This window comes from Fusarium fujikuroi, chromosome FFUJ_chr03, assembly GCF_900079805.1.
Source record: "Fusarium fujikuroi IMI 58289 draft genome, chromosome FFUJ_chr03".
NCBI lineage: Eukaryota > Fungi > Ascomycota > Sordariomycetes > Hypocreales > Nectriaceae > Fusarium > Fusarium fujikuroi.
The window spans coordinates 1,311,024-1,336,837 of NC_036624.1; the positions used below are offsets into that span (position 1 = coordinate 1,311,024).

Sequence of the window (25,814 nt, forward strand, 5' to 3'; positions counted from 1 at the left end):
AGCAAAAGATGTCCTAAACTTGGGCTAGATTTATACTAATTTACTTGAGTCTTTTTGTCATTTAGGATTAGGATATTAAGTTTTCTTCCCTCCCCAGGAGGGGTAGGGAATATGTACCACAATTTCAGCCCCCTCTGTTACCAAGAAAGCAATTTGGCGCAGTGGAAGCGCGGTATGTTTCTCTACAGCACGCATCAGTTGTCCAATGATACTAACAGACATAGCCGGGCTCATAACCCGGAGGTCATTCTCCGGTCTGACGCAAGCTGGGAAACATACCAAATTACCAATCACAACATTTTATAATACCAGCTAGAGATTCGAATCTTGGCATTAGTCCATGTACCCTGACTACAGGTGATTCTTTTGCCCCGGAGACCATTCTGATTTACGCCAATACCATCTCAACAACCTTAAAACGCTCACCATCTCCATCACCTCCATCGTCGCCATCGTTGCCATCAGCTCCACCATTGCTAGCAGTGGTAGCAGCCTCTCCGATGGGGGCATCTCTCACCGTATAACCGACGGTCATGCCATTCTCAATTACCGGGGAGAAGCTGCTGTTAAGCTCAGTTCGGGCCCATGTTGAGATGGATCCCGCCAGAATGTCGACATCCGCATCTGGCGAGTTTTGATCAAGTGGAATGACATTGAGTATGAACATACAGAATCCACTAAATCGAACATTAGCGGACCAGCTGCGAACATCAGAGCTACCAGTTTGAATAAGTCGATGGAGGAGTTCTGGGTCGTAGCCTGTGCCGTTCTTCTTGCCCTGGGTCAAATGTCGCCATTGGATAGATGAAGGATTGCCCGCCCCAGCATTCGTGACTGGAATAACGTCGACGTTATCCAAAGCAGGGCCAAAACTGACATTTTCACCGGTGCTGGTACTTCCTCCAGGTGTGTTTTGATCGGATGTACGTAGGCGCTTGGTGGCTGGAGAAATCTCTTCGTCGTTGTTCAAATCTGTCATCTGTCGATTACGGCGGACACTTGGGATGTGATCGAGGTCAATCTCTTCGAGAGAACCACCACCGTTGGTCCCATCGCCGCCAGGGCCTGTTCCGATCAACATTAGATTACCCCCATCTGAGTTTGAAGTGTCCCCATCAGAGCCTGGGATATCGACCCCATTTTCGATCTCAGCATCTCCAGTTAGATTAATGAAGGAATTGCTGGCTTCGTTCTGTCTGGCACCAACATAGGCGCCGCCGCTACGTGGGACTGATGTGTTACTGTAATCTCCGGTATCATCGCGAGGGTCGGCATGACAGTCCTCGGAAGGTGAGTCGACCGCATCCTCCGCCATTGTCTCGTTCTCAGAATCTATGCCGACAGCTGAAGGCTCATCGTGATCTCCAACTACCTCAATATCATCGATGAGGTCAATGTTGTCAAACTCGGCATCGTCAACAGCCTCAGGATCTGCAGATGCAGCCATTTCTCGGTCGAGAGGTACATCTCTCATGGCCTCATTTTGACGGTGACGTGAATGCGAGGGGAGATCACCGTGTCTCATACCCTGTTCCACTGTTCCATTCCCAATTTCATTAGGGCCCTCATTTGAGGTTTCGGTCACGGTCACTTCAAAACCAGAGGTGCTTACGTGGCGGCCTCTTCCAGCACGACCGTCCTCCTCGAGCTCTCCAACCATGACGGTATGTGCTGTATCGGTTTCGCTTCCCTTATATTGACAAACTTGTATCACAGTAGTCTCTTAGTGGTGGCGAGTCTGTGAATGCAATATTAACTTGTGGGTATACGATATGAGTTCAAAAGGAGGCAATTTGTAGATCGTAATGTGCAAACGCCAAACACGCTTACCTTGGCATCACAAGATCAAATGAGAAGTTGTGAGTCTCAACACATGACCCCAATGGTAGTGATAAATACTTCCGATCGCTGCGATACTGGATGCAAATGCTGTATAAAATGATGTTGGTTGGTTGAGTAGTCGGTGCGGTTCTCGTATGAAGATTACACTGGCGGTGGCACCAGGAGGGAAGATTCGGTATCTGAAGTAAAGTGGCAGAAAGCAACCTCGTTATTGAATGTAAATAGGAGTTGCATAAGGGAAGAGACTGTCGGTGAGTGAACACAATGGAGAGGTGTAGGTGTTAAGTCGAAGTGAGAGGTGAAATATCAGATATAATTTGAACCCCCCATCCCCCCGGACGTCGGTTTACGGCAGTGAATCACATCGCGGACGGCTCTAAGCTTGAACAAGCAGTGGTTGCCACTGTTGTGAGCTTATCTAGCAATACACAGCAAGACTCTATTGCGATCATTATTGACCTCAATGTGATAGCACAATTCTACCCTCTCTGCAAAGCATACCTAACTGCTAACTCACGGGCAAGCCTGTCATCTTCATTTCTGTCAAGGTATTTAGTACTTTCGGCATATATCGAGGTCGGTACGGCTGCGAATATCGGGTCTACGAAGCTGTGTTCGCGACTGCCGAGTAGCCTCCGTTAGAGTCATGGTTGCTCTTTCTCAAGTCCGATTATCATTATTAGGTGCAGAAGGTCGCATCTCTAACGTCGGTTGCATTTCCTACCTACCTAGTTCACCTCTTCGTTCACAGCGTGCACTTTCTTTCAACATTGTAGTGTTGGAACCAGTCCCCGAAATCTGCAAACGGAGAGGATTTCGCATTTCGTGATTGCGATCAATACACACCTTTTGTTCCAACAGCTATCTAACCATGCGAGTACCTAAAGCTGCCATATGGCCTTCACCATCCGACGACCTATCCAACTCCGAGCTGCGTGCACTCACGGATGGGCATGCCTCTGCAAAAGTACTTCGGACGCTAATGGTTGCCAACAAAGGGGATTTACTGCGATGGGGGAAGTCGCAACAATTCATCCACTTCTGCAAGACTCGGCTTGGACTCAAGATTCAACCGCTTGATTCATACAATAATTCTCTCGTCGATGCCATCATCCTCAGAGATAATGCAACCCACGGTACGAACAATGGCCTCTCCTACTATTCACTTGGGGCAAATATCCCAATCAATGAGGCCACTGAAAGCCTCCATAGATGGGCACAATATGAGCTTGCTCATGTCGGCGGCTTTATTGGCTCGGGGGTTGAGTCTTCCGATCCCATAGCTCCATCCAAGGTATTTCATTGCAGTCCATGCCACTTTCGAACTCTTCAACTGACAATATATCTAATTAAGACTCCAAAGTCTTCCATTGAAAATGACCTCAACATATTCGACATTGAAGACCTCCTTAAGTCTCAAGGTTCGCGTTCCACACTCCTGCTTTTGGTCAACGCCAATGAGGACGATGTAACGCGATGGATTTTGGTGCCAATGTTCCAGAACTTTTGCGTTAAAGTGTTTCAGATGCGTCAATCTATTGACTTACCGGACTATGTCCGCGGAACTGTACAGCCAAGGAGCTCTATCGAGCTGTCTCTCGATTTTGTCAATGACGCATCTATTCCAGAAGGGTCCCCTCCCGACACTCCCTTCCTGGCCGGTCCATTGGCTGGCAAGTCTGTCACTTTGATCTTGGCTCATCTTCAAAGTTACGCCCAGAGACTTCTCGACATCACCAAAATTCCAATCCGACTCGAAGGGAAAACAATCGCTTGGTGGCTTGTTGAGGCCTGGCCCTCTATCAATGTCAATGAGCCCGTTTCTATGTACGCACTCCCAGTTCATCAACCGGTAATTCCTCAAGACGTGCAGGACCGAATCGTGGAATGGGGTCAAGACTACAGCCTGGAGACATTGGCCGGCGTGCTAGAGTGCGAGAGAGTATTGGAAAACCGGATGTCGATGAATGGATTCAAGTTGAACATCAAAATGCCCAACAAGGTCTTGACCTTCATCAAAGATCGTTTCAGTCAGATGGCCATTGAGACCACGTCTGGTAGCATATCAACGGGTTGTTTCATGGATGAGAATTTCTTTTTACCCCTCGTCCGTCAAGCCTCTCGTGGGGAGATTGAGGATGGCGAGACAGTCCGCTTCGACTTTGTCAATGAACACGTCGTCTTGCATTCTAACCATGATGTCAACTCACATTACATCATCGGCTCAGGGGTCGCAGTGGATGGTGGCACCAGTGTTGCTATGTAAGTGACTCTATCTCAGTGGTGGAATAGACAATACTTCATTGGGCTCATTTGACGGAAGTGGTGCCATCGGAAGGGACAAGCACGCATAGCAGGTGGTTCAAAACATATTCAAAATGGGAGAAAATTGTAAAATCACAGCAAGTAAAAGGGATGACCGATTCGATGGGTGGCAACGGTCGAGGTTGCATTCCTTTTTGAGGTAGGCAGTTAGTGATCATCGACCTCAAGGTAAGTTTGTTATCTCTACTGTAACCCAGTAACTTATTGTAGATAGAGTCATATCACTTATACTTGGCCCAGTGGTGTAAATGTTGTTCAGTGGCTCCATGAATGGAGGCAAGTGTCGTGTACATCCCGCTCCAATGACTTGACACTCAAAGTTGTGTCTACCCAGGCCACCCCGAGTTTTCCCGTTCATATGCCAAGTAAAATTGGATATCACTGGGCCGAAATACTTTCAAGGGTCGCCAGATTGTCTGCTGAAATGGTAAAGCATGGATTGGCGAAAGGTCGCCGTCTTGTAACTCTTCCTATCGGTTCGGGATCAACTGATAAGACGGCGGACAACGTTAGAGTATTCAAATAATGGTACAGTAAATGACTTATCTAAAAGATGAATAAGGCATTGAGATAATAACTATGCACAAAAGAAAATGAAGCTCAAAATAACGAAGGTGGACCCCAGTAATAGTCCGCAACCAATAAGGGATCTGGGTGTCAATATCATAAGATGAACTACTTGCCTAAAAGATTGCTAATGTATTCCGACCTTTGTAAGAGCTGCAAATAGGAGAGGAAGAATTCAATGGTTATTGGGAGAGTCATACTTCTGTAGCAGCGCTTGTGTCGTGGGAGAGCATAGCTCGAAGAAGTGAAAATGTATGGAGGTGAACTTTGTACGACAGAGGAAGTCGAGGGATTGGTAGGCGGTGGATCAGAACCTGATACTTGGAAGTTAATTATAAATAGAACATCATCTTGGGGTCATGGATTGCATAATGATATTTGCTGTTATTCCTATGGCCCCTTTTCACACAGAGTTTCATTGAGTGACCCCATCCTCCAACGTATAACATTGGGGATTACCCCTTTTCTGTACAGAGTCTGGTTAAATGGCCCCAGGCTCCTACATATAACATTGAGCATGCCCCCTTTTGTCTTGAGCATGTGCAGGGCGTGTTCCTTTCAATTAAAGGTGCCGATTTGAACTCGTTTGAACCCCTGGTAACGGCTTGGTGTGTGCTTCATGTGGGCATCAGCAATGCCCTCTGAGCAAACACAATGTATCAGATAATACTTTTTAGAACTCGGCATAATCAGCATTGTGTGCAAACGCATCTTTTTATTATCTCCCCTAGGGCGAGTGCTATGCTAACCGGCGATTGAACGAAGCCAGTAAATCATCACTGATTATTGCATTACCCCCGACAGCGATCCCGCTTGCCATGCACCTGATTGTACACCTGCCCGTGTCCCGTCACCATTTTCAAATGAACCCTGCGAATAACAATAATCCCTTCCTGATCATTGTTGTATATTGGCAAGCTTATTTCTGTTGACATTGAATCGCTATTCGTGCTGTTGCCCCTGTCGTGCACACTCTCGTACATTGCGTTCAAGCTCCTGGATCGAGTCGGCAAGTGCTTCGGCACTCTGCTCCGCGTGTTCTACAATGCGAGCTGGAAGAGGCAGACACGCATTTTGCTCGGGGTTCATGTAGCGCTCAAAGTAGAGGACGGTCTTTCCATCCCTTCTGATTGGGACGCGCTCAATGTCAAGTTCCCGTCGAGCCCACAAATGGAGTCTTCCGAGGGCTTCATCGGCGGGGATGTTGAGCTGGGTCTTCTCGACATGAAACTCGTTCTGAAAGACTCGGTCACTGTCTCCTCCGGATCCAGGTTCAAGTACTGCATTCTTCTGAATCCCAGCGGCACCGTCGATGATTTCTCCGGTGCTGTTGACAGTGTTCACTTTGAAGCCAAGCTGGACTTCACAGAACAGAGCAAAGTGACGAGAGGCTGTCCAGCGCTTAAGGTCGCCAATGTCCGCATTAAGCAAAGCCCGCAGAACGCTTGGCGATGCTTGCCCATCGATGAGTCCACGGAGCTCCGCTGGGGTGAGATCCCCATTGGGCCACCACACCACACGGTTTTCTGTACGAAGGCTTCTGAACCAATCCATCGCTGCGCGTAATGTCGAGAAGAGTTTGAACTTTGAGATATTCGGAAATGGCAATACACCGTGCCTGATGACTGAGATGAATGTGATATTGCCGTGGTTGCCAGGTGAATCCGATGACTGTAAGTATAAGTGGTTAGCACCAATGTCGTTAAAGTGAAAGCCATACTCAGGTACGCACCTTGTGGATAGTAGGAATGCCTCCTACGTAGGTAGCCGGGCGGACAAGAGCCGGTAGGAAGAAAAGTAAATGATTGTTCTTTCTCTGTCGATCTCGACGCCAATAACGTAAACAGTAGTAATGCCTTTATTGTGTTGTGAATCCAGTCGCCCATGTGAGGTATGTAGAGATTACCTACTAAGGTTCTGTAGGTGGTAGGCAAGGTAAGAGGTAGGTACCGCGCTAAGGGAATTTAAGTGTAGGTACATAGATGGCCATTGACGTTTTTTGTGGGTCCCTGTGTTTCTCTGATGTGGGTCCCTGTGTTTCTCTGATGTGGGTCCCTGCGTTTCTCTGATGTTAGCCTCAATGTCTATTGTCGCTCAATTGATGATTTAATTGTTCTTTACTTGCAACATTCCTATCTGCGTCCTCTTCTGCAATTCAATATTAATTATCGGTATATATATATATTGTCTCTGAAAGTACACTGCAATACTTGATTCTGTGGTTCTTTCCCAGTAACTTATTTACAATTTTAAATAACCCGCCAGTCCTCGCCAGGATTTATACACACCTTCATCATTATTCACAATATTTTAAATGGCTTAAGCCTCACCACTCAGCAATGAAATGGAGTCATCCGGAACTTCAAGATCATGGTTCGAAGCGGAGATACAGAGACAGAGAAATGTCATTTTTGAGGCCATCGTCGTCCCATTATGCAACAACGACACCATCCAGAAGACCCCTTTACATCCTGAACACGATCTCCAGTATATACATTCGTATCGCTGCAGTATCGTGAATACAAAGGGCCCAATCCCGGTATTCATTGCCCCAAACTCCGGTTTAATCGACCCACTCAATGGCATCTTCCAGTCTAGTGGTGTACCGTCACAGCTAGCAGACTGGGAAGTTGACATCAAGCACAAGGAATATCCCAATTTCTATACACCCACAGATCTCAAGCCAAACAGATCATCCGTGAAAGAAAATTGGAGGCGCTATGATGAAGCCATCAAACACTGGATTGCATTTGGGCACAAGTTGGACGACGAATCCAGGAAGGTTTGGCTTGAGAACGCAGGTGACCTTAGCACCACAACTACAACTACCAAGATCACCAGCCACAAGTTCTATCGAAATGGAAAAACATGGGCTGATTTGACATTCCTGAAGATTATCTTTGGCCTTGATCATGTCTCGAGTGGAGCGGCCACTGCCAAGTTCCAGAAACTCTTCCCAGCTTCCGATATTACAGCATGGGACTTCAACCTGGATGGGCCTGCAAATGGTGCACAATTCAGCCACAACGTCAAATTAGAGCTGGTTCCGGACTCTCTTACGCCTAAAAAGGATATTCGTCTTCGAACTTTAGACCCATCCCAGCCTGCAAAGGATCTTCCCGATCCTTCTCTGTCTGCAGCTATCAGCCCTGGCAACAATTTGCCAACACCAACATCCATTGGGTCCAAGGATCGAAAGGGGGACTCAGGTTCTCCAGGGCTGAAAAGACTAATATTAGAACACGATGACACCAAAAAGAAACGACTCGAGAAACTTGCGATGGAGTTGGACGCCCGGGAGAAGACACTGGATGCCTGGGAAAGGGAGTTGAATGCTCGAGAGAAGGATTTGGATGGGCGGCAAATCAGTTTGGGAAATCTCCAACAGCGACTGAACGTACATGAAGAGGATATAAGCAAGCGCGAACGGGAAATGACACACAAAGAAGGGTCCATACGCAGGCTCAGATTCGTCCACTACCCAGAATCGGAGCCGGACCAAAGACTTGCTGGCGACAGAGAGATACCGGAGAGACATTATTTGGACTATTGTGACGGAATTTAGATTTGGAATCTGGTGATATGGCATGGATGGGTATCAATGAAAGGATATATTTGCTTCGGTGTTTTATTGGGAAGGACAATGGCCTATGATCAGGGACGCCTATTCAATCATTTGACTGGCTTCGTAACATGAATTGAAGGATGCCACAAAGCTAGCTTTTGATATGCACAACTTTTTAATTAATTGATGAAAGGGTTGTTTATATTCTTCCTGCCTACCTATCAAATAGTGAGTTATTACGAGATGACCTCAACTGAGATCACAACTATTGATTCTGCACCGAACTTCATGATTTCAATGCATCTAAATCGACTTTTTGGTCAGTACACCATCATTTTATTGTGATAAGCCCCATAAATATACCAAAGACACATTAGCCTTCGTTTGTTCTGTGCCATCCTACTGAGAATGTCTCTATATCTAGCTGGACCAAAGAATGACCCCAAATGAGGTGACATATTGGTAGTTATTGATGACTTTTATCCCTTTGGGCCCATCTCGCTCACTGATCATAGTCTTCAAAGTTCCTCTTGATTCTTAATCCTTCATTGACCCCAGAACTCAGGATGCTGTCGGGGCATACCCGAAAAGCGTTGCGCCCCTGTGTCCAAGTGATATACTTGTCTCCTGCAATGAGATGCTTTTTTGACGCATTGATATGGTTGAGCAATTTCACGAGATCTTTCTCATTCCTATAACCATGTAAGTTCTGGCTCCCAACAGCAGCAACATCGTCAAGTCGAAATTCAGCGTAGCGAATGCCATTTGAGCGTTGCATGTAGACTTCATCAGACTCCGGGAAAGTTGGTGGTACGATGTAGACTAATCGCAGATCCAATTTCATAAACTCTTCTCTGAATTGAATCATACTTGTCACGTTGGTGCTAAATGCATCAATTCCAACTGAAACGATTTCGACAGTCAGGTTTTGCCTCTGGCTGGCGGCTTGAAGGAGTCGTCGGATTTCGGTAATACCCCCTTCTGGGGATAAGAGATCCGCAGAACTAGACACCCAACTTCTAGCATTGACGACGAGAAGGGCAGGGCGCTCCTGTTCAAGTTGGATCCAAGCATTGCCAGCACTTATTGCGCGTTGTATCATACCTTTTGAGCCAAACACCGGATAAGATTGACTGCTGCGAACAAATGATATGACAATACGAGTCCAACCCGGGGCGATGGATGCCGGACAACATTGGAATACTTTCCCGAAGAGTATGCACCAACGCATACCCTCTCTATCTTGAATAGTTTTGTCGTGTTTTGGTCGTGGCCTTTCGAGATGTGCATATTCTTTTTTCCACAAACCATTTTTTGTCCACACGCTGGGATATAGTGCATGAAGAACTTTGTTGGACAGCTGCTCGTATAAATTAATCAGGTCACCATCCGATGGGGGCTTGTCATCTTCAAAGGCATCTTGACCTGTGCCTAGGTCTATCAACTTCAAATCTGTCCGCGAGTAGTATTGGCCGCATTCTGAACCGCTCTGCTTGGGCCTGATGGGGTCATTTCTCGTATCAAAGGGGTCATGACGAGTCGTGATCGAGTCATCCACCAGGTCAGTAGGCTTAGCTTTGTTGGCCCCTTTTGCAGAGTCGAGTGAGTAGCTATGGGCGCTTATGGAATAGTCAGGTCCCATGGGTATGGCGGATGGTTCGGATACACGAGTAGGCAAAGTTGCAAGTCGCTCGAGGCTCAGGCATGGAATCTCTCCTGTACCGTCACTCCAATCTGACCCGATCTTCCTGGTTGAATGTGCAGGAACTGGTAGCGCATTCGTATCTATATCTACAATGTTAGTGTGAGTCGCTCAACAAAACGGAGGAGGCTTACGGTCAATGGGCTCAACAATGCTGTTCATGTTTTCCTTTTCGAGATCGGTTTGACCAGCGACGTAAAAGGTATAATGGGTTCCGCGAGGTCCTCGAACTACCCCAGTGCATGTAACTCCAGCTTCATTCGCAAATCTCTTAAAGCTGCCTAGACGCGTGCTTCTTCGTGGCGGCATCAGTTCCAAATGTTCTGTCGAAGACAGGGTCGACTACTCATTCGCTTATGTACTTGCTCCAAAAATGGAGGATTTGGCATCAAGTGTGGCTGTGCGAGATTGGCATATTAGACCATCTCATGGGAAAACATAACTTTGGTCCATATCATCGTGTAATATATGGAAAGAACAATGGAATACCCAAAGTCTGCGATAACTGGCGAGAAATGTCCCATTTCTCGACGACCAGTTCTTACCCACGACGTAGCAGTTTGGGTGGACAGGAAGGAACTGCGTAATAATGCAAGCAGAGAAATGTATTAGGCGATAACAAGGCAAGGGCAGTCGATAGAACTGTTTTGTATCTCCTCGGGTGAACTCTAAATGAATATATGTACTTCTGTATTCATTGGTATTAAAGAATTCCCGAGTGATCTCCTGACCCTGTGCCGTGCCATAAAATCAATCCGATCCAGCGCCATGATATTTCAATACGTGGCTGTTCATTTCCTTCAACGTAGACCTGGTCGTATCACATCCATCTTCTTTGCACAAATATCGGAAACGTGTCGGCTCGGCTCTGCTCCCACCATGCCGGGCGGTCGATGGCAATGCTTCGTCGTCGTCGTGTTGATATCTATACTCGTTGATACGTGATAACAAGATGAACATGGCTTGGATGTCTCCATGAAAGAATGTTCCACTTCGCTTGCCGAGAACAGTAGGGTTACTTAGAAGATGTGTTGCGCGAGCCATTCCGTGCACACAACCTGTCTCCAGTTGCTGCAACAGCCACTTATCCGTAATGGCATCATTTTCGGCATGTCTGTTCCTGTCGATCATAGAGTCGTTCAGGATGGCCTCATTGTTGGGGTCAATTGGAGTGGGATCATACAATGTATTGGTACCACCGTGGGCTGAAGACAGGTTGATGGGGTGGTGACCAAGCTCATTTCGCTTTCTGAGTTCCTTCGAAGCTCTATCTCGCTCTTTGCGATCGCCGGGATTGAGGCCTAACTCTTGGCATAATCGGAGGACATCCCCTCGCGAGTTCCTGGTCCTCTTTGATATCTGCTTATGGGGATACCCATCTGCAAGTTCTAACTGGGATCGAGAGCCGGAGTCGAGCTCACCTTTCTCCATCAAACCAACAGTTTTTGTGAGTGTCTTGAACAGGTTCTGCAATGACCGGAGTTGAATGGGCGTGTCGAAATTCAGGACCCCTGAACCGACACTAGAGGAGCATAAGACTGGATCAGTCGGCCGGCACCAGATTTTGTTGTTGTCCGGATGATTCACAATATAGTCATGCAGTTGCTTCATTGATGTCTGGCGGACGGCGCCGGTGCGAAGTGCCCAAACAAGAAGTATGTTAATTGGACAAGCGTAGCCAATCGAGGGGTCTTGAATCTCTTGAAGTGTGACTGTCAGGTTGACATCCGGGTCTTGTCTAATTAAAGTTAGCATTCTCGTGTAGTGACCAGAGGAATTGTAAACACAAGACATACTTGAAACGATGACAGAATTTGAATGATATCACGGCTTCCAATCGGCCAGTCTCAGGTTTCCATGAAATGGAGATATGTTCCCAGCAGAGACATTTGTTACCCTGGTGGCACCGATGCTGAGACATATCTCCTGCCTTTGCCCCAGTTGCTGAAATCAATGCAATGGACAATAGTACCTGTAACGTGGAATCCCAACTGATGGCCCCATCATCGATCGACTGCTGTAATAGGATCCTAATCAACGTGGCGGCTAGGTTCATTGACACCAACAATCTCTCGCCATCGACATCATGGTCGTCATTGATAGCAACTTGGTGCTCAACGAGGTATTGGATTTTGGCGTTCAGGGCTTCAACATCGCTCTCGGTCAGCACCCATCCTTCAAAAGAGGCATTTGCCCAGCGGACGATATGATGGAATCCACTTTGTATCATCCCTGTCGAAAGCTTTTCGCGGGGAAGCATGTGGGCGAGATTTTCGAAGAGCTTTCCGATGTGATGTACTGTGGGATAAGTGTTGCGAGGGCATGAGAGGGCATCTACCATGAACCGTTGCAAGCAAATACCCCAAAGTTCATCCATATAGCGATCGGCTTCTGCTTCCTCGGCCATGTCGTTTAGAGTGATATCCAGTCTCCTGGAATACCATGAGTCTTGGATTGCGTGTCCGATATTGTGATGGTTCGGCAGAGTTTGATTTGGTTCTCGGCGTCACGAATGAGGCCAACTGAATACATTCTGATGGCAGGAGGACAAAAATGAAGGAGAATCTACCACGATGACCTCCTGCCATGCGCTTAGAGTGAACTCTGGATTGCATTGCACCTTCGCATTGACGAGGCTAGGGGGTGACAGAAAACGTCGGATGTAAACATCTGATGTTGTGTGATGAATGTGGTTTCCCGGGTCGGACTTTTTTGACACTCCAGAGGGGTGAGGATAAATACAAGAATAATTAACCGTATTAGAATTTATTTCATCTTAATAATACAGAGGTTTAAAACAAAAATTCAAGAGCCTTTTAATATATAATATATAATATAATTATGTATTTCTTCTTTATAAGGCTTTTTGGTTTTAATCTTCAGGCTCTGTATTTAAATGGAGCTCTGTGTTTCTGTAATTGTGGAGCTCCGTGTTTCTAGTTGTGGGGCGCGATGTTTCTGCTCACGTGATGCCTGAGGTACCTAATTCTGCTGTTTACCATTCTACCTCTCTTCTTTTGCCACTCACCTACGTAACTAAGATTACACACCACGGACGAAAGCCAGGGTTGCCCATATACCTTACTATACAGACAGCTGCTCTGGCTCCATGAATATTGTAAGCTTCTGCGCATCAAACGAATAGTACAGAGATATTTCGCAGCCATAGGGACAACGACTCTATCAAGTATGAAGTCCCTGCAACAATTATCAACCCCTTCCATTTGTCTGACTCGTGCCCATAGGCTCCGCAAACATAGTCGTCAAGACAACCGTCTCGCCATTGAGACGACCTCATCGTTTCACGATTCTTTCAATCGCATGTTGGTTAAGCTGGTATCCTCCGTGTTTGTACCCCAATTAACTATCAATAGCATACATTTTCGACAGCGCTATACCTTGGTATCAAAATACACTACATTGCCCCCTTACTTGGGCCACCCGCTACTGCCATCAATCGCATCGGTCATTCTCACAGATGGCGTCATTGTGAGCTTTTGCCTATACGAGCTCAATCACCTCTGCCTCCAACTCTGTCCCGTTATCGCGACATGGCTGCTTTTAATGTCTCCGATGTCTCGCTTGGGGCTAAATGTCCCGGATCCCAATCAACAAGCGAGTATATGGTCGCGCCCTTTCTCCAGCGCGGCTGCAATAGAGTTGTTCACCCCAAAGCAGACTTTCCAGCGCATCTCATTGTTGGAATGCAATCTCTTGGGACACCTGTTGTAACAAGGAAACCCAGCAGAATGTCACTACCAGCCAACAAGCTCAATGATGAGGAAATGAGAGTGAACAAATGGGTCAACACCGGACACCAAATGTGTCTTGTCCCGACGTCTGCCACCGACAAAAGCACTCAAACCAGATACGTGGTACCATTTTCCCCTTTGTTTCAAATCGAAAGAATAGTCGATTTCAAATTAGCCGTGTCTGCCTTACCAAACCAAACGAAAACCAACAAGGCCGATGGCGGCAAGACTGCTGAGACTGAGAGGGTGTCGACTCCTGCAATTGATCTTGAAGAGGAGACTGAACAGGCTGCTCTGGTGAGTCTGTTTCGAGATGGTCTCATGCTGCGCCATCGCAAAAAACATCCGCTTGACCCCATCGTGGCTTTCAAGGAATACAATTTCGCGGTATCCAGGTCGACTAGATACATTCCGATGGAACTTCGGGTCGCCAGCTCTGAAAAGGTTGACAGCCGTATGGGCGCAAACTTCTACAATTCATTTCCTTTTCCCGCGTTTCATTTGACTTCATCACGGATCCCTAATGCTGCATAGGGCGCAGCTGAAGAGTTTCAGAAGTCCAATCCTACCACATATATTACGAAGCACCAGATCATATATGCTGCCGTCATGTGGTACTGGTTTCAAAAGACCGAATTCGACGAGCTTGCGAGGCAGATCAAAGATAAAACGGCGTTCATACACAAGCCCTTCAAACCTGTGGATCTTGGTGTGTTTATTGCATACTTTCCAGCTTGGGTGAAATTCCATGAGCTCTTCCGTCTCGGAGCGTACGGGCATCTTATTGATTTCATTCATGAAACATATCTTAACGACAAAGCTGCGTCAATGGATGACTTTACTGTTCGCGGCGATGGTTGGGAAAAGAAATTCGACTTGCTGCAAAAACTTGCCAAACCCTTTGCATTCCTTACTCCAGCGATGCAGGAAGGTTCTGCTCTCGGTGGCCCCTTCTTGCCCACGAACGGATTTTCTCTAACTGAAATTCATCAGTTAATGGACTTGGGTTCCATTTGGACGATTGGGTCTCCAGTTATGCCAGCAACTACAAAAACAGCCACAGGTGACAGTGTCAGCTTTCAGCTGTTGGCCCTGCCAAGTCACTGGAAATCGGAAGTCCCAAGCAGTATGTGTCAACAACTTCCATCACCTGATGACCCCAATGAACTCTTGTCTGGAGCAACCCTTCCTGTCTCGATTGACTCAAAGTCTCCGTGGGCTGAAATGAGCCATAAGATTGATCAGCGTGATGGACTAGGGGCGATCCATATCGGGCTCAAAATTGGCTCATCAGAGAATCCTGGTTGGACAACACATCTCCCGGCCAAATGTGGTCTTCTTTGCTCTCGGGGTGACTCTCATCAATTCGGAGTCTTTACTGGTTCAATGATCCTTGAAATGTACACTGAGTCACAGGCTTCTCCCGTTTATCGGGATGCTGACGTACTCCTTCGATCCCGTTTTATGTGTAGTCAGCCCGACTATGTGACGTATGGGATACTGCCACGAATTATCGGATTGGAACCCGAAAATGAGGTCAAATGGTCATCGGTACAACCCAAGAAGATGCCATTCACTGTTCGAGACTTGCCGCCAACTGCAATTGACACCGCCTCCTCAACAAAACCCGACGAGCCACCACCCCCCAAAAGCACCAAGGCTGACCCCAAAGGCACCACGTCTGACCCCAAAGGCACCACGCCTGACCCCAAAGGCACCAAGGCTGACCCCAAAGGCACCAAGGCTGACCCCAAAGGCACCAAGGCTGACCCCAAAGGCACCAAACCTACTAACAGAGGCATTAAACCTCCTGCCAATGCAAACCAAGTCGAATTTTATCGAAACACATGTGACACGCTAGCGGAGCAAGTCGAACAATATCGCACGGAGCGTGACAAAGTTGTGTCTGAGCTTGTTCAGATGCAGCAGAAATATTTGCCTCCACCGGGAGACAATAGCGCCCTAGCGGGACACAGAACGAACATCGAGGAAAAGACTAAGGAGGACCTCCAACACACATGTCGCGATTTGAAAGCCATGCTTATGAGCGAGACTGGAAAGAATGAGGCTCTTGAGGCCCGGGTCAAACGACTCGTCAATCAGGTCACAGAACTCAAGGCGACCGCATACGCAAATAAAATGGCCGACTATGACTTGGATGTTGCCAAAAGGGCTTTAGGTCGTGTTGAAGAAAAGATCGAGGATGCCGCAGTTCGACTTGAGGCAATTCAATCCCACATCGCTACACAGGTCGAGCGAGTGCATCAGAAAGAGATATCCGATCAAGTCAAGGACGAGAATCTCCGGCTCCAGCGATCACTCACCCAGCGTATTAGTGAGAATAATGCACTTGAGTCCAAGATCGACGAAGTGGAGCGTCAGAATAAGGAGTTGAAGATACAGCTCCAGGAACGTGAGTACACGATAGCTACTCTCGAAGACTGCAATGATACACTTCAGGAAGGACAATTTGGGGTCATTCTCGATACGATCAAGGAGCATATGAAGAAGAGGGACATTGCCCCTGCGAACAGTCAATCGGCCCAAAACACACTAGATGGCCGAAATGGGGTCGTCCCGGGGCGAACAGTTCAAAATGAGGTCAACAACGGCACTACGTTATCTCGTCACATACTTAAACGGAAAAACGGAAAATGAGCATGGATTTATATAATCCAGTGACAAAGAAGATGAAATCGTCTTCCGAAATTGACCTCAACATGGATTCTTTGTCTGGCAAGGACAAGGAGAAGTACATGGTATTGCTGCACAACGAAGTCTTGCACGTTGCATGCAAGGCTAACCTCGCGAACCCGATGGACTTTGATGTCAGATCTGATGGAATCATCAGTCTCTCCAAGACGGCGCTTCGTAAAATTGATGTCAACTACAAGTTCAAGACTTATCCGGAGGCCGTTGCTCAGTGGAGACAACAGAAGGGTAGCGAACTCACAGAAGATCTCAGGAGATTGATGAACAAGTTCAACTTCTTTGTCGCGGGCCACAGATCTCTTCTCTCTCTTGTCCAGTTGCTCAAGCAAGGGGAGGACATCACTCCAGGTAATTTGTATGAGGAGTTGACGGAAGTCCAAGATCGTACCCAGGGGACAGTTGTGCAACTCGATGCTGTCATCAGCACACTAGATCAGAGATACAGAGGCAGCACCGATTTCCGCGACGCCATCGCGGGAGCTCAGAGACGTGCTACAAGCCTTTACTCCGATTACAAGACTGGAAGGTTGATCGGGGCAGCGTATGTGGCGTGGAAGCCGCTTATGGAAGGAGAAGCCAAGGTTGCCAGAGATGTCGTCGACTTCATCCAACCCATCTCGAGAGGCTACCACGCGTTGTATCGTTTCCGAGAGCAGATTGTTGAGAGATCGAAGTTACCTGCAGAGTACGCGGCGCTTGATGATGTGGCCAATCCGGACAACCTAGATACTGAGCCACCACTATCGAGCGCTTTGCGCGCTCAGCTGTTGGACAAGAACGGTACACATCCTGAATGACCATGTTTCATATGTTCAATAACGAGGTCGCGATACGTTGAACTTGCGCATGCGTTGATGCATTGGAATGACCCGATAATCGAATGGGATGTGGCATTGGACGGGTTCGTTTTGGGGTCAAGTTTGATCGGCTGCTAGCCTGGCGTGCATGGTGATGACCATAAAGGACTCAGCATGCGTCGGCTTCAGAGACTTTTTGAGGCCAATTGAAGAAGACCGGATTGGGCGTCTACACATGACGCATTACATGTTGCCAGTAAACAGAGGTCATTCAAACCGAGTGTTACTGGAAGAACATAAGACAGTAGATCGGTATTGCTTTGGGCGAACATTGAGGTAGTTTATTAAATGCGCCTTCAATAAAGAATATGCAATCATATGTTTTTCATAGACACTGCGAGCCTGGTAGCCTGCATTGATATTATTGATGTGGTATATTTTCATAACGATCGAAACGTGCAATTGCTAGGTTTCTTTTTTTGCATTTTTTGTAAATTTTGTGAGTCTGTATCTTGTTTTCTATTACAGTGTTTGTTTCTTTGTTTGTATCATTTTTGGGTTGTGTGCTGATCCATTGTCTGTATTACTCATATGCCTGGCAGGCAAAGACTTTGCAGTTGCCGTTAATGTCTGACGCAGTTGTCGTCACTTCGTCAGAGTTCAGACAGGAGCATGTGATCACACTAAGTTACAACATTGCTGTACCTTCAGGTTACCTCTTCGTATACTTTATGTTATGCGATTATATATAGAGATAGAAAGAGAAGTGATGGTCATAAATAAAGCGCACTGGCATCCTTTGAACACGATACTCCATCTCCTCAATCCCGTTTCTCTGACCTAACACTCCTCACCAAGCATGAACTTCACACCTGCGCGTGTGATACTCTTTACAACCTCGAGCTCATCCTCGTTCCTCGGCGCATAAACCATCACGTTACCCAGATACAGAACAGTGCCGCTCAGCGGGTGACGCTGACCCCAGCCTCTCTCCAAAACAAGCTTTGCATCCTTTGGAGCCAGGTTGATATGCATTGAACCATCGCTGCCATGCATATGCCCAATCTCTCCTCCTGCACGCTTTGCGATTGGATGGGAAGGCTTCTCGGAGGCTACGAAGAGGGCTGGGCCTCGTCGCTCTGCAAGTGATGTTGCGATCTTGAGCTTTGACGAAGACGATGATGCTAGAGATGACAGGAATGATTGGTAGCCCTGACTCTGTTAGTTAGTTGAACGATACTCTGTTGTAGGCAATACACATACCTCGATAAGAGATTGGTTCGCCATATCCGTCAACTGCCGACTTGGTGCCGTCCACTTCCCTATCGTCGGCTTCGGTGCTTCACGGACAGGAACATCTTTCTCATTCAAGAAAGCGACATGTCCATTAGGACCTGCCTTCTCGCACGACTTCTCATCATAACATCTCGTATGAAAAGGTTCCTTCTTCAGTGGCTTTAGAAGGATTTGGCCGATCCATCCGATGAGGTTGTGAGGTAGACCTCCAGGCCCGAGAGCAATATATCCACGGTAGTCTTCGGCTGCGATACGGAAGACCGGGATCCCAATAATTACCCCGGCTGCCGCTGCTATAGCCAGACGCTGACTCTGTGGAGTGAGGTTGGAAAAGGAATGGATGATGGAGTTAAGCTGCGAGGTCATCTTGTGAGCGATGGACGGTTGTGATCAAGGGGCAGATGAAGCCGATTTATCGCATTTCTTATATTGTACCTCGTGAGCTCAAAACCAACGTAATCAATATGCAGTATTATAGTTAATACAGAAGGGTTTGATGCTGAATCAACCCCGAAATCCGACACGTAATATACCGTGAAATAAGCCGCATTGTTCCCTTTATTGATCCTACCAACAAAGTCATACGACTTTGTCTCATGCGAGGTGATTTCACCCGTAATAGTTGCACAACCTTAATCATCCGCTTGAACATGACGTTATCTTTCCATAATTGGCATGTCCCTTTTTCGGTTTATTTTCGTGACCAGATACAACATCGGGTTTGCTATAGTCTTAGTTCTAATCCCTTTGCTTAACAACGGCATCGATTCTTTCAACGTATTTCTCGATTATAAATCTCCTTGAATACTCTAGGCAAAGCTAAAATGATTCTATTTCACCACTAATCGAGCGTATGTCATGTTTTGTCAAAAGCTAGTCATGGTAACCTTAAACACGCAAGTTACAACAGTCTAACAAACTCATTGCTATTCATCCACTTCTCATTCTATGAGCATGAGAACAATTACATCTCATATCTTATTAAGTGTTCCTTAGTACTTATGCGGCGTCAGATGAATACAAACATCGGCGCTCCTCCTGTGATGACCCTCGATATTGCTTGACAACAGAACGTCAGTGTCAGTCATCCACATACAAGGTGGCACTGAGTATATGTGTAAGCTCGGATGATACTCTAATAACCTTGACTTAAGTCGTCATTGTGTTGCCCCTCTTATGCTCACGAATCTTGGAGGGTCACACACTCGGATGCGAGTGTCCTGCATGGTGAACTTCAAGCGACACTTACTATTTGATATACTACCTCACTGCAAGTCATATGGTATAACTCTGAAGTACTTCCAATTTTAACTAGTGGTCTCTACTTTCTATTCCCTAGGCTTCCCAGAGCCAGGCATCATACGCGTAGTCTCTTATCGACCACTTTGGCCACATGGCCAATATCGGAAACAAGGTTTTCACACAACCTCAACGCTTGTTACATCGGATAACTCTAAGACACGATTGGTGTCTCATTTACTTGGCTGTGATCCAGAGAAAATAGTAAATACTTCACACATCGATCAAATTTATACTCGAGATAGCCAGTTCGTTTAGAAAATTGTATGAGTTGATCACGAGCCTTTTGATAACAAAGGATTATAAAAAATCAGGCTTCAGATTAATAGAGAACCTCTCTTACATTTTAACTTATCTTGGCGCCCTCAAGCCGTCACTGAACACTTTCGGTGGATTTGCATTTCAACATACAGATCTTGGCGGAGAGATTTACATGTTGTTGTGCAGTTCTGAGAATAGGGAGGGGGGGGTTGATACACTTTACTTGCACTGTGAAAAAAGGTCCGTCTGGCCTGCTTCCCACACTCCTACGGTCTTACGTTGGTCTTCTCCCTATGTGAAGGCTTCTGAGAGTTTGGCATATTAGCATGTCACTACAATCTCTCGGCACTTGTTCCTCATAAAAGAGCATCCGACGCAACATACATGACTACTTAGCACTCCGATTGTCACTTTCGAGTGTTTGTCTCATCGAGGCTGAATAAAATGAAGGCTTTACCATCTTTCGCGATGGGACTCAGGGGCATCAAGGAGCATCAGCGCAACCAGACAGTCATCGGCTCCCAGGCTCATTGCTCATGTACTGTTCTTTCAGTATATACCTCGTAGGATAGGGACAGCTTTGTTCCACTTCTCTCGACATCAGTCCTAGAAATAATGTATTCTCATTTCTGCCATGGGTCACGAGTATGCATCATGGACAGGAAGAATAGCGATACACGTGAGATAGTCTTATCAAAAATTGTTCCATTTTGACTAGTCATATCTCCTCAATATACGCGAGCCTTCTTCTGTTGCTAGATATTGAACTTGCATTCTCACTCCCTTGTTATTGCTGATGATCTTGTGAACTGGGTCATTGTAGGTCATGATACCAGCCCCTGGCATCGAGATCCAGATGCTTCTATCAAACGAATAAGGACGTGTTATGGTTATGAGATGGTAAGCTCTTGTTTTTATGGGATGTTCTGCGTGTCTAATATTATGTGAATTCGTTGAACTCATTTATGAATTACTCAGTGTCACCCAAGCTTACAACACCTAGCAATGAGTTGCAGCAATCATTAAACACCAAATACATTACAACAACAACACATATCGTGACAATACTAGCCGCATGCTTCAAAAAAACACAGGAGAAAGAGAGAGAAAAAATTACAGGGTATGATAACACGGCTATTGAAATATTACTACAAACTATTATAAACAGAGGCATTCAATATCAAGCTTCTGATATTAAGTCACCCTATATGATCAAAAGTCAACTAACCTATATCGCAGGGATATATGTGATTCCCGGTAATAAGAGATATTAATAAACAAGTTAACCGTAGAACTTCCACTTACCGGCATGTGAGACTGTTGCATTACCGCATGTGGCAGAAGCCCCCATGTCAATCTTCATTGCGACATTGTCACTGCTATTGCCATTGCCATTGTCTTACCCGCGATGAGACCCCCTATCCCTGTTTAATACACCCATCGGACAGACGCTCTTCCGACTGGTCGAGATGTCGAGACCCCGGTTTCTTGGCGCTCTGACAGTTGTCCTTGTTGGTAATTGAGTGCCTCTCGCCACAATCCTGCGACCATTTGGGATACCTGTTCGCAGGTCTCATACCATACTACCGGTTTCAATAATTGGGCGACCTGAACTGGACCCAACACAATGTATGTATTCAGAACTGAACCCGTACTCCGTATCCATGGCTAGAACATGTTAGGGCGTCGGAATCACAGCGACAACGGGTTTGGTGCCACAAGTACCGGTGGAGCTGAGTCGTATACCATCAAACCACCGAGGTCTGTTGGTTGACGACGGAGGCATTTCTCTCAAGGCTACTCCGTAGGTAGGTGGTTGTAGCACCACCAGTACATCATCACGGAATTGGTTTCCCGCGTGGGAGATACCGTGATAAGCAGCTAGCTAGCCAACACAGGACGACGAGAGTATCCCGTATTATGCCAAGACAAACAAGGGGATGTTGACCCCAGCATCAGAGCGGCACCGACGGGGTTTAGTTTCGATCCAGATAATCATCGTAGTTCTATGAGGATGAACTCACTTGACTCGAGGCTCTATGGATACCCTGAAGGATAAACAATTTGGAGCCAAAAACTGTCGTCTTTTTCATCTTGGATATCCTTACCCGATCTACGGACTTTCACGAAATGCCGAGAAACACACTAAGTTGGTTTAGGTTTTGGGCCCGGCACCTAAATACCTGGCCAGTTCATAGCTGGCGCACCGGTAGCTGTTAAAACAGAGCCAGTGTCAATCAAAATGTCTCGCGCCTGCGCCACAGATCTCCCAGGTGTGGTACCTGGGCAACTGGGCTAGACCATCGACTCTCAAACAGAAGTCCGTAGTTTCGGCCGCCCGACCCCAGAAGTTCCAAAACCTTGTTGCTCGCCTAATATGTCTCGGCGCAGGGCATAGCGGAATATATCCCGGACGAGCCGCATAAATCGCCCATTTGGTGCTGTATGTATATCTTTCTGCTGTGCTGATCTCTGTTCACCTACACGGGAGTGACTGGCTGACTGACAGCACTTGAGATTCATACTGTAGTAGCACCGCTCGAGTATGCCAAGTAACGTTATATCCAGCCTACCCAACAACACTGCAATGGACTGGCCAAGACCCCTGGATCCTGTGATCGTAGACTCATGATGGGGGTCGGGGGGTTCGGATAAGCCGCTCTACGGCGTGATCTCGGCCGCGTCAGTGTGATATTGCATCTTACTGCACCAACAAGGCACGCCAGGAAACGAGCGAGCGAGCGAGCGAAGGAAGGAAGGGCTAAAGAAGTAATTTGGTTGCAAGACACTCTGCCCTGCCCTCGGGGTGTAACGAGATACAATACGCTACCGTACGGGACCGAGATATCCCAATCTTGGTGGATCTCTCACTTGTTTGTTTCTCCTGTTTTTCTAGGCGCTAAACCCTAGCCCGTCAGATAATGCCGTGAAAGTAAGTTGGGCGATATGCCGAGAGGGATTCGCCGAGTCAATCAATTTACCACGCCCACAAAATTCATGACTCAGCCCAAAAACAGCGTTGTAGCCGGGTACAGTACCTAGAGTTTTAGAGTCTAGCTAGAGAGAGGGATTCCCAATCCAATGAATGCACTGTCGGATTGTGTATGGAGAGAGACCCCAAAGGCTAAGACTCCCCAGGACGTGGCCCATGGAGGCTGCGGGACTGTTGCATTAGGATGCCGGTACTTGTTGCTTTTTTTGCTTTGTATCTGATCCAGATCGGGTGAATAGGCCGGCGCCAGAACCAAATCTGTCATATATGACCGGGATACGTGACTGTGTCACATGTAGGTATGTATGGTATGTTCGTAACCACGGTACGTACTGTCGATTTTGTGTGCGCGTTACAAGTCCATCTTGTCGTAATAATACCACATTCAGAATACGGTATCAGGGTATGCTTGCTGATCTCAGGGATGATGCTCAAAGTCGTTGTCGATCAAACAAATGGGGTTTTCAAAGTTTTGTCTTGAATATGTCACTGATGCAGATATGGATAGTTCTTACGTACTGGCATCTCCGATTTGGCAGGTCGTTGGTTGAACAAACAAAAAACCACCTGAGGGATAACCGTGCTTCCAACTAGGCCAACGACATTGGAGTAGCTGTACAAACATCGACAGAGGACATGTTGCGTGGAAGTGCTGTTCAACATGTAGGTACCTACATTGGCTCGTGTTTGGGGCATAATGTAGTGTACTAGTAGGCAGGTAGGCAGTAGACTGCCGAGAGGCTCAAGCCAGGGACAGCAAACCTTGTCGAAGCACAATCGTGAAAGGGATGGCCGTATCAAGCAAGATTCAAGGCACATCCATCTCCAAACATGGGATGATACCGCGAGTGACAGCGGGAAAATCACAAGCGAATTTCGCTCTGACCTGCGGATGCCGCTCACTCTCAAACGTCAGCCCCCTGCACAGGTTCGGCATTACTCCGTCAGCCATATGATTGGTTGATACACTTAGGCCCCCAACCTTCGCTTGAGACAGAAGATGACCTCTGCTCTGTCTGGCTCCGTGCAACACTGAGTGTGTGTCAAGTACGAATTGTTGTACGCCCCTGGATGTACCGTAATCCCTCATCCCCATGCCATGCAATGCAATTACTGTACCATGGCTCAGAGTGCCGGAGTACAAGATGTGAGGTGGGAAAAGTGATGCAGGGACATTTACCCTCCAATCATTGCGTTGTTTTTTCATCTCCCCGCCAAGATACATAGACCCTGACTTGCGGTGGCAGCTGAAAATACAAAACTGTCGGCCGTCTTGTCGAATCGAGGGAATGTTTTTTCTGAAAATGGATACTGTGTTGAAAAAAAAGAACGAGTTCATGATGTTCATCATATATATGCAAATACTCAAACAGAACGAATCCCCTCTGCCTTCTCGTAACCCAACATTGATGAGGCTCTTTGGAGAGCATCCAATAGCGCCATCAGCGAGGAAATATTCGAGAAGGGCTTCTCGAGTGGGCCAATTATTTCGTTATTGGACTTAAAGTTGCAACCTTGAAAACAGATGCACAGCCCCATTACAGTAGGTTGCGAGCTGCCTGTCCGTTGTCAGGCTGTGCCCTATCTGTTACTCCATGGAGTATAACACCTTCCTCTGGACACATAGGGAGACTAGGAGCTGCCCTAGCGTAGAATTATGGCACGATGCGTGCGTTCGGTCTGTTGGAGGAATGCGACGGCGCGAGGCAAGCTTTGCTATTCTGCTACTGCTCCAGTGTAAGATGACCACTGCTAAGCCATGGCCAGGGGGAGTCAAGGGTAACAGCCGAACTGAGGCAGCTGAAAACCACCTTTCTGACGAAACTGAAATGTGCATTTTGGCCTGTTACGCAACGAGGCCCTGAATGCAGAACCTAATTATCAGCGCTTAGATTACGGATAGTTTTATGCCTTCCAATCTCGGCAGAGATGTCTCCGGGCCTGAAAATGTCTCCGACTCCGTAAGCCAAAAGCGGAAATCCGTCTAAATCATAGAGAGGCGGCTATTGGCGAGCCATTGGAGATCAGAGCTAGCGCGTTTCTTAGTAACCAATCTGTAAACCTGTGTGACTCTCGCGCGCTTGACGTCTATTCCGCGGCTGGACGTCCGCGGGGATCTGCTCTCGGTACGTACAGGAGGGTCCGCCTTGCGACAAGGAGAACGTTGAGAATGTTGCTGTATGTAGTGTATGACAGGGCGAAGGAATTGCATACAGGATGTATGCACAACCAGTATTGCTCACATACGCGGGATTGAAGGTGACTTCATGAGTTCGATGATGTCGTGGTACGTAGTTCATGATCTGCACGGCCCTGATGTGTTCATCTCGAATGCCTTTCCGAACTTGGAACTCGGTATCTTGTCGCGTGTAAACATACCGGCTCGGCCATCTTCAGCGGAGTGTTAATTCCGGACTTGTGGCTCTAGTACCCGACCCGAAGATCGACATTTGCCGTCCGCGGCACATCTGTCTATTTCCAGTCCGCACCATCTAGCAATTGCCGGCTTACCTTTCGCTCTAGTCTGCTTCCAGTAAGTCCAAGCGAGTTTTTATTTAGGCTCTTCAGGGGCCCTGGATGAGTGCGGGTTTGTTGCGCGTTTGTCATGGCAGCTGTATGAACTTTCCCAAAGAGCATTTTGCATGTTCAGCTCTGTCTACATTGCCAACATCATGCGCCCCTAGTCCAAGGTTGTGATCAAGTG

General features: G+C 47.1%; 8 protein-coding genes; 3 read left to right on the forward strand and 5 right to left on the reverse strand.

Moving 5' to 3' along the window:
* Window positions 1-388: 388 nt before the first annotated feature.
* FFUJ_02546 (uncharacterized protein) lies at window positions 389-1,660 on the reverse strand (the record flags this gene model as incomplete). The annotated part of the gene is made up of 1 exon (XM_023574290.1): window positions 389-1,660. One exon carries the CDS (start codon window positions 1,658-1,660, stop codon window positions 389-391), a length of 1,272 nt encoding a protein of 423 aa, XP_023427671.1.
* Window positions 1,661-2,713: 1,053 nt separating this feature from the next.
* FFUJ_02547 (uncharacterized protein) lies at window positions 2,714-4,108 on the forward strand (the record flags this gene model as incomplete). The annotated part of the gene is made up of 1 exon (XM_023574291.1): window positions 2,714-4,108. The coding sequence occupies one exon, from the start codon at window positions 2,714-2,716 to the stop codon at window positions 4,106-4,108; it is 1,395 nt and encodes a 464-aa protein (XP_023427672.1).
* A 1,568-nt stretch (window positions 4,109-5,676) lies between these two features.
* FFUJ_02548 (uncharacterized protein) lies at window positions 5,677-6,288 on the reverse strand (the record flags this gene model as incomplete). Its single annotated transcript, XM_023574292.1, has 1 exon — window positions 5,677-6,288. The coding sequence occupies one exon, from the start codon at window positions 6,286-6,288 to the stop codon at window positions 5,677-5,679; it is 612 nt and encodes a 203-aa protein (XP_023427673.1).
* A 790-nt stretch (window positions 6,289-7,078) lies between these two features.
* Window positions 7,079-8,299, forward strand: FFUJ_02549 (uncharacterized protein; the record flags this gene model as incomplete). The annotated part of the gene is made up of 1 exon (XM_023574293.1): window positions 7,079-8,299. The coding sequence occupies one exon, from the start codon at window positions 7,079-7,081 to the stop codon at window positions 8,297-8,299; it is 1,221 nt and encodes a 406-aa protein (XP_023427674.1).
* Window positions 8,300-8,801: 502 nt separating this feature from the next.
* On the reverse strand, window positions 8,802-10,310 carry FFUJ_02550 (uncharacterized protein; the record flags this gene model as incomplete). XM_023574294.1 has 2 exons in its annotated part: window positions 8,802-10,084; window positions 10,136-10,310. 2 exons carry the CDS (start codon window positions 10,308-10,310, stop codon window positions 8,802-8,804), a joined length of 1,458 nt encoding a protein of 485 aa, XP_023427675.1.
* Window positions 10,311-10,751: 441 nt separating this feature from the next.
* On the reverse strand, window positions 10,752-12,408 carry FFUJ_02551 (uncharacterized protein; the record flags this gene model as incomplete). XM_023574296.1 has 2 exons in its annotated part: window positions 10,752-11,739; window positions 11,798-12,408. The coding sequence occupies 2 exons, from the start codon at window positions 12,406-12,408 to the stop codon at window positions 10,752-10,754; spliced, it is 1,599 nt and encodes a 532-aa protein (XP_023427676.1).
* Window positions 12,409-13,750: 1,342 nt separating this feature from the next.
* Window positions 13,751-17,262, forward strand: FFUJ_02552 (uncharacterized protein; the record flags this gene model as incomplete). XM_023574297.1 has 3 exons in its annotated part: window positions 13,751-14,050; window positions 14,288-16,379; window positions 16,433-17,262. 3 exons carry the CDS (start codon window positions 13,751-13,753, stop codon window positions 17,260-17,262), a joined length of 3,222 nt encoding a protein of 1,073 aa, XP_023427677.1.
* Window positions 17,263-18,102: 840 nt separating this feature from the next.
* On the reverse strand, window positions 18,103-18,924 carry FFUJ_02553 (uncharacterized protein; the record flags this gene model as incomplete). XM_023574298.1 has 2 exons in its annotated part: window positions 18,103-18,474; window positions 18,526-18,924. 2 exons carry the CDS (start codon window positions 18,922-18,924, stop codon window positions 18,103-18,105), a joined length of 771 nt encoding a protein of 256 aa, XP_023427678.1.
* Between the last annotated feature and the right edge of the window lie 6,890 nt (window positions 18,925-25,814).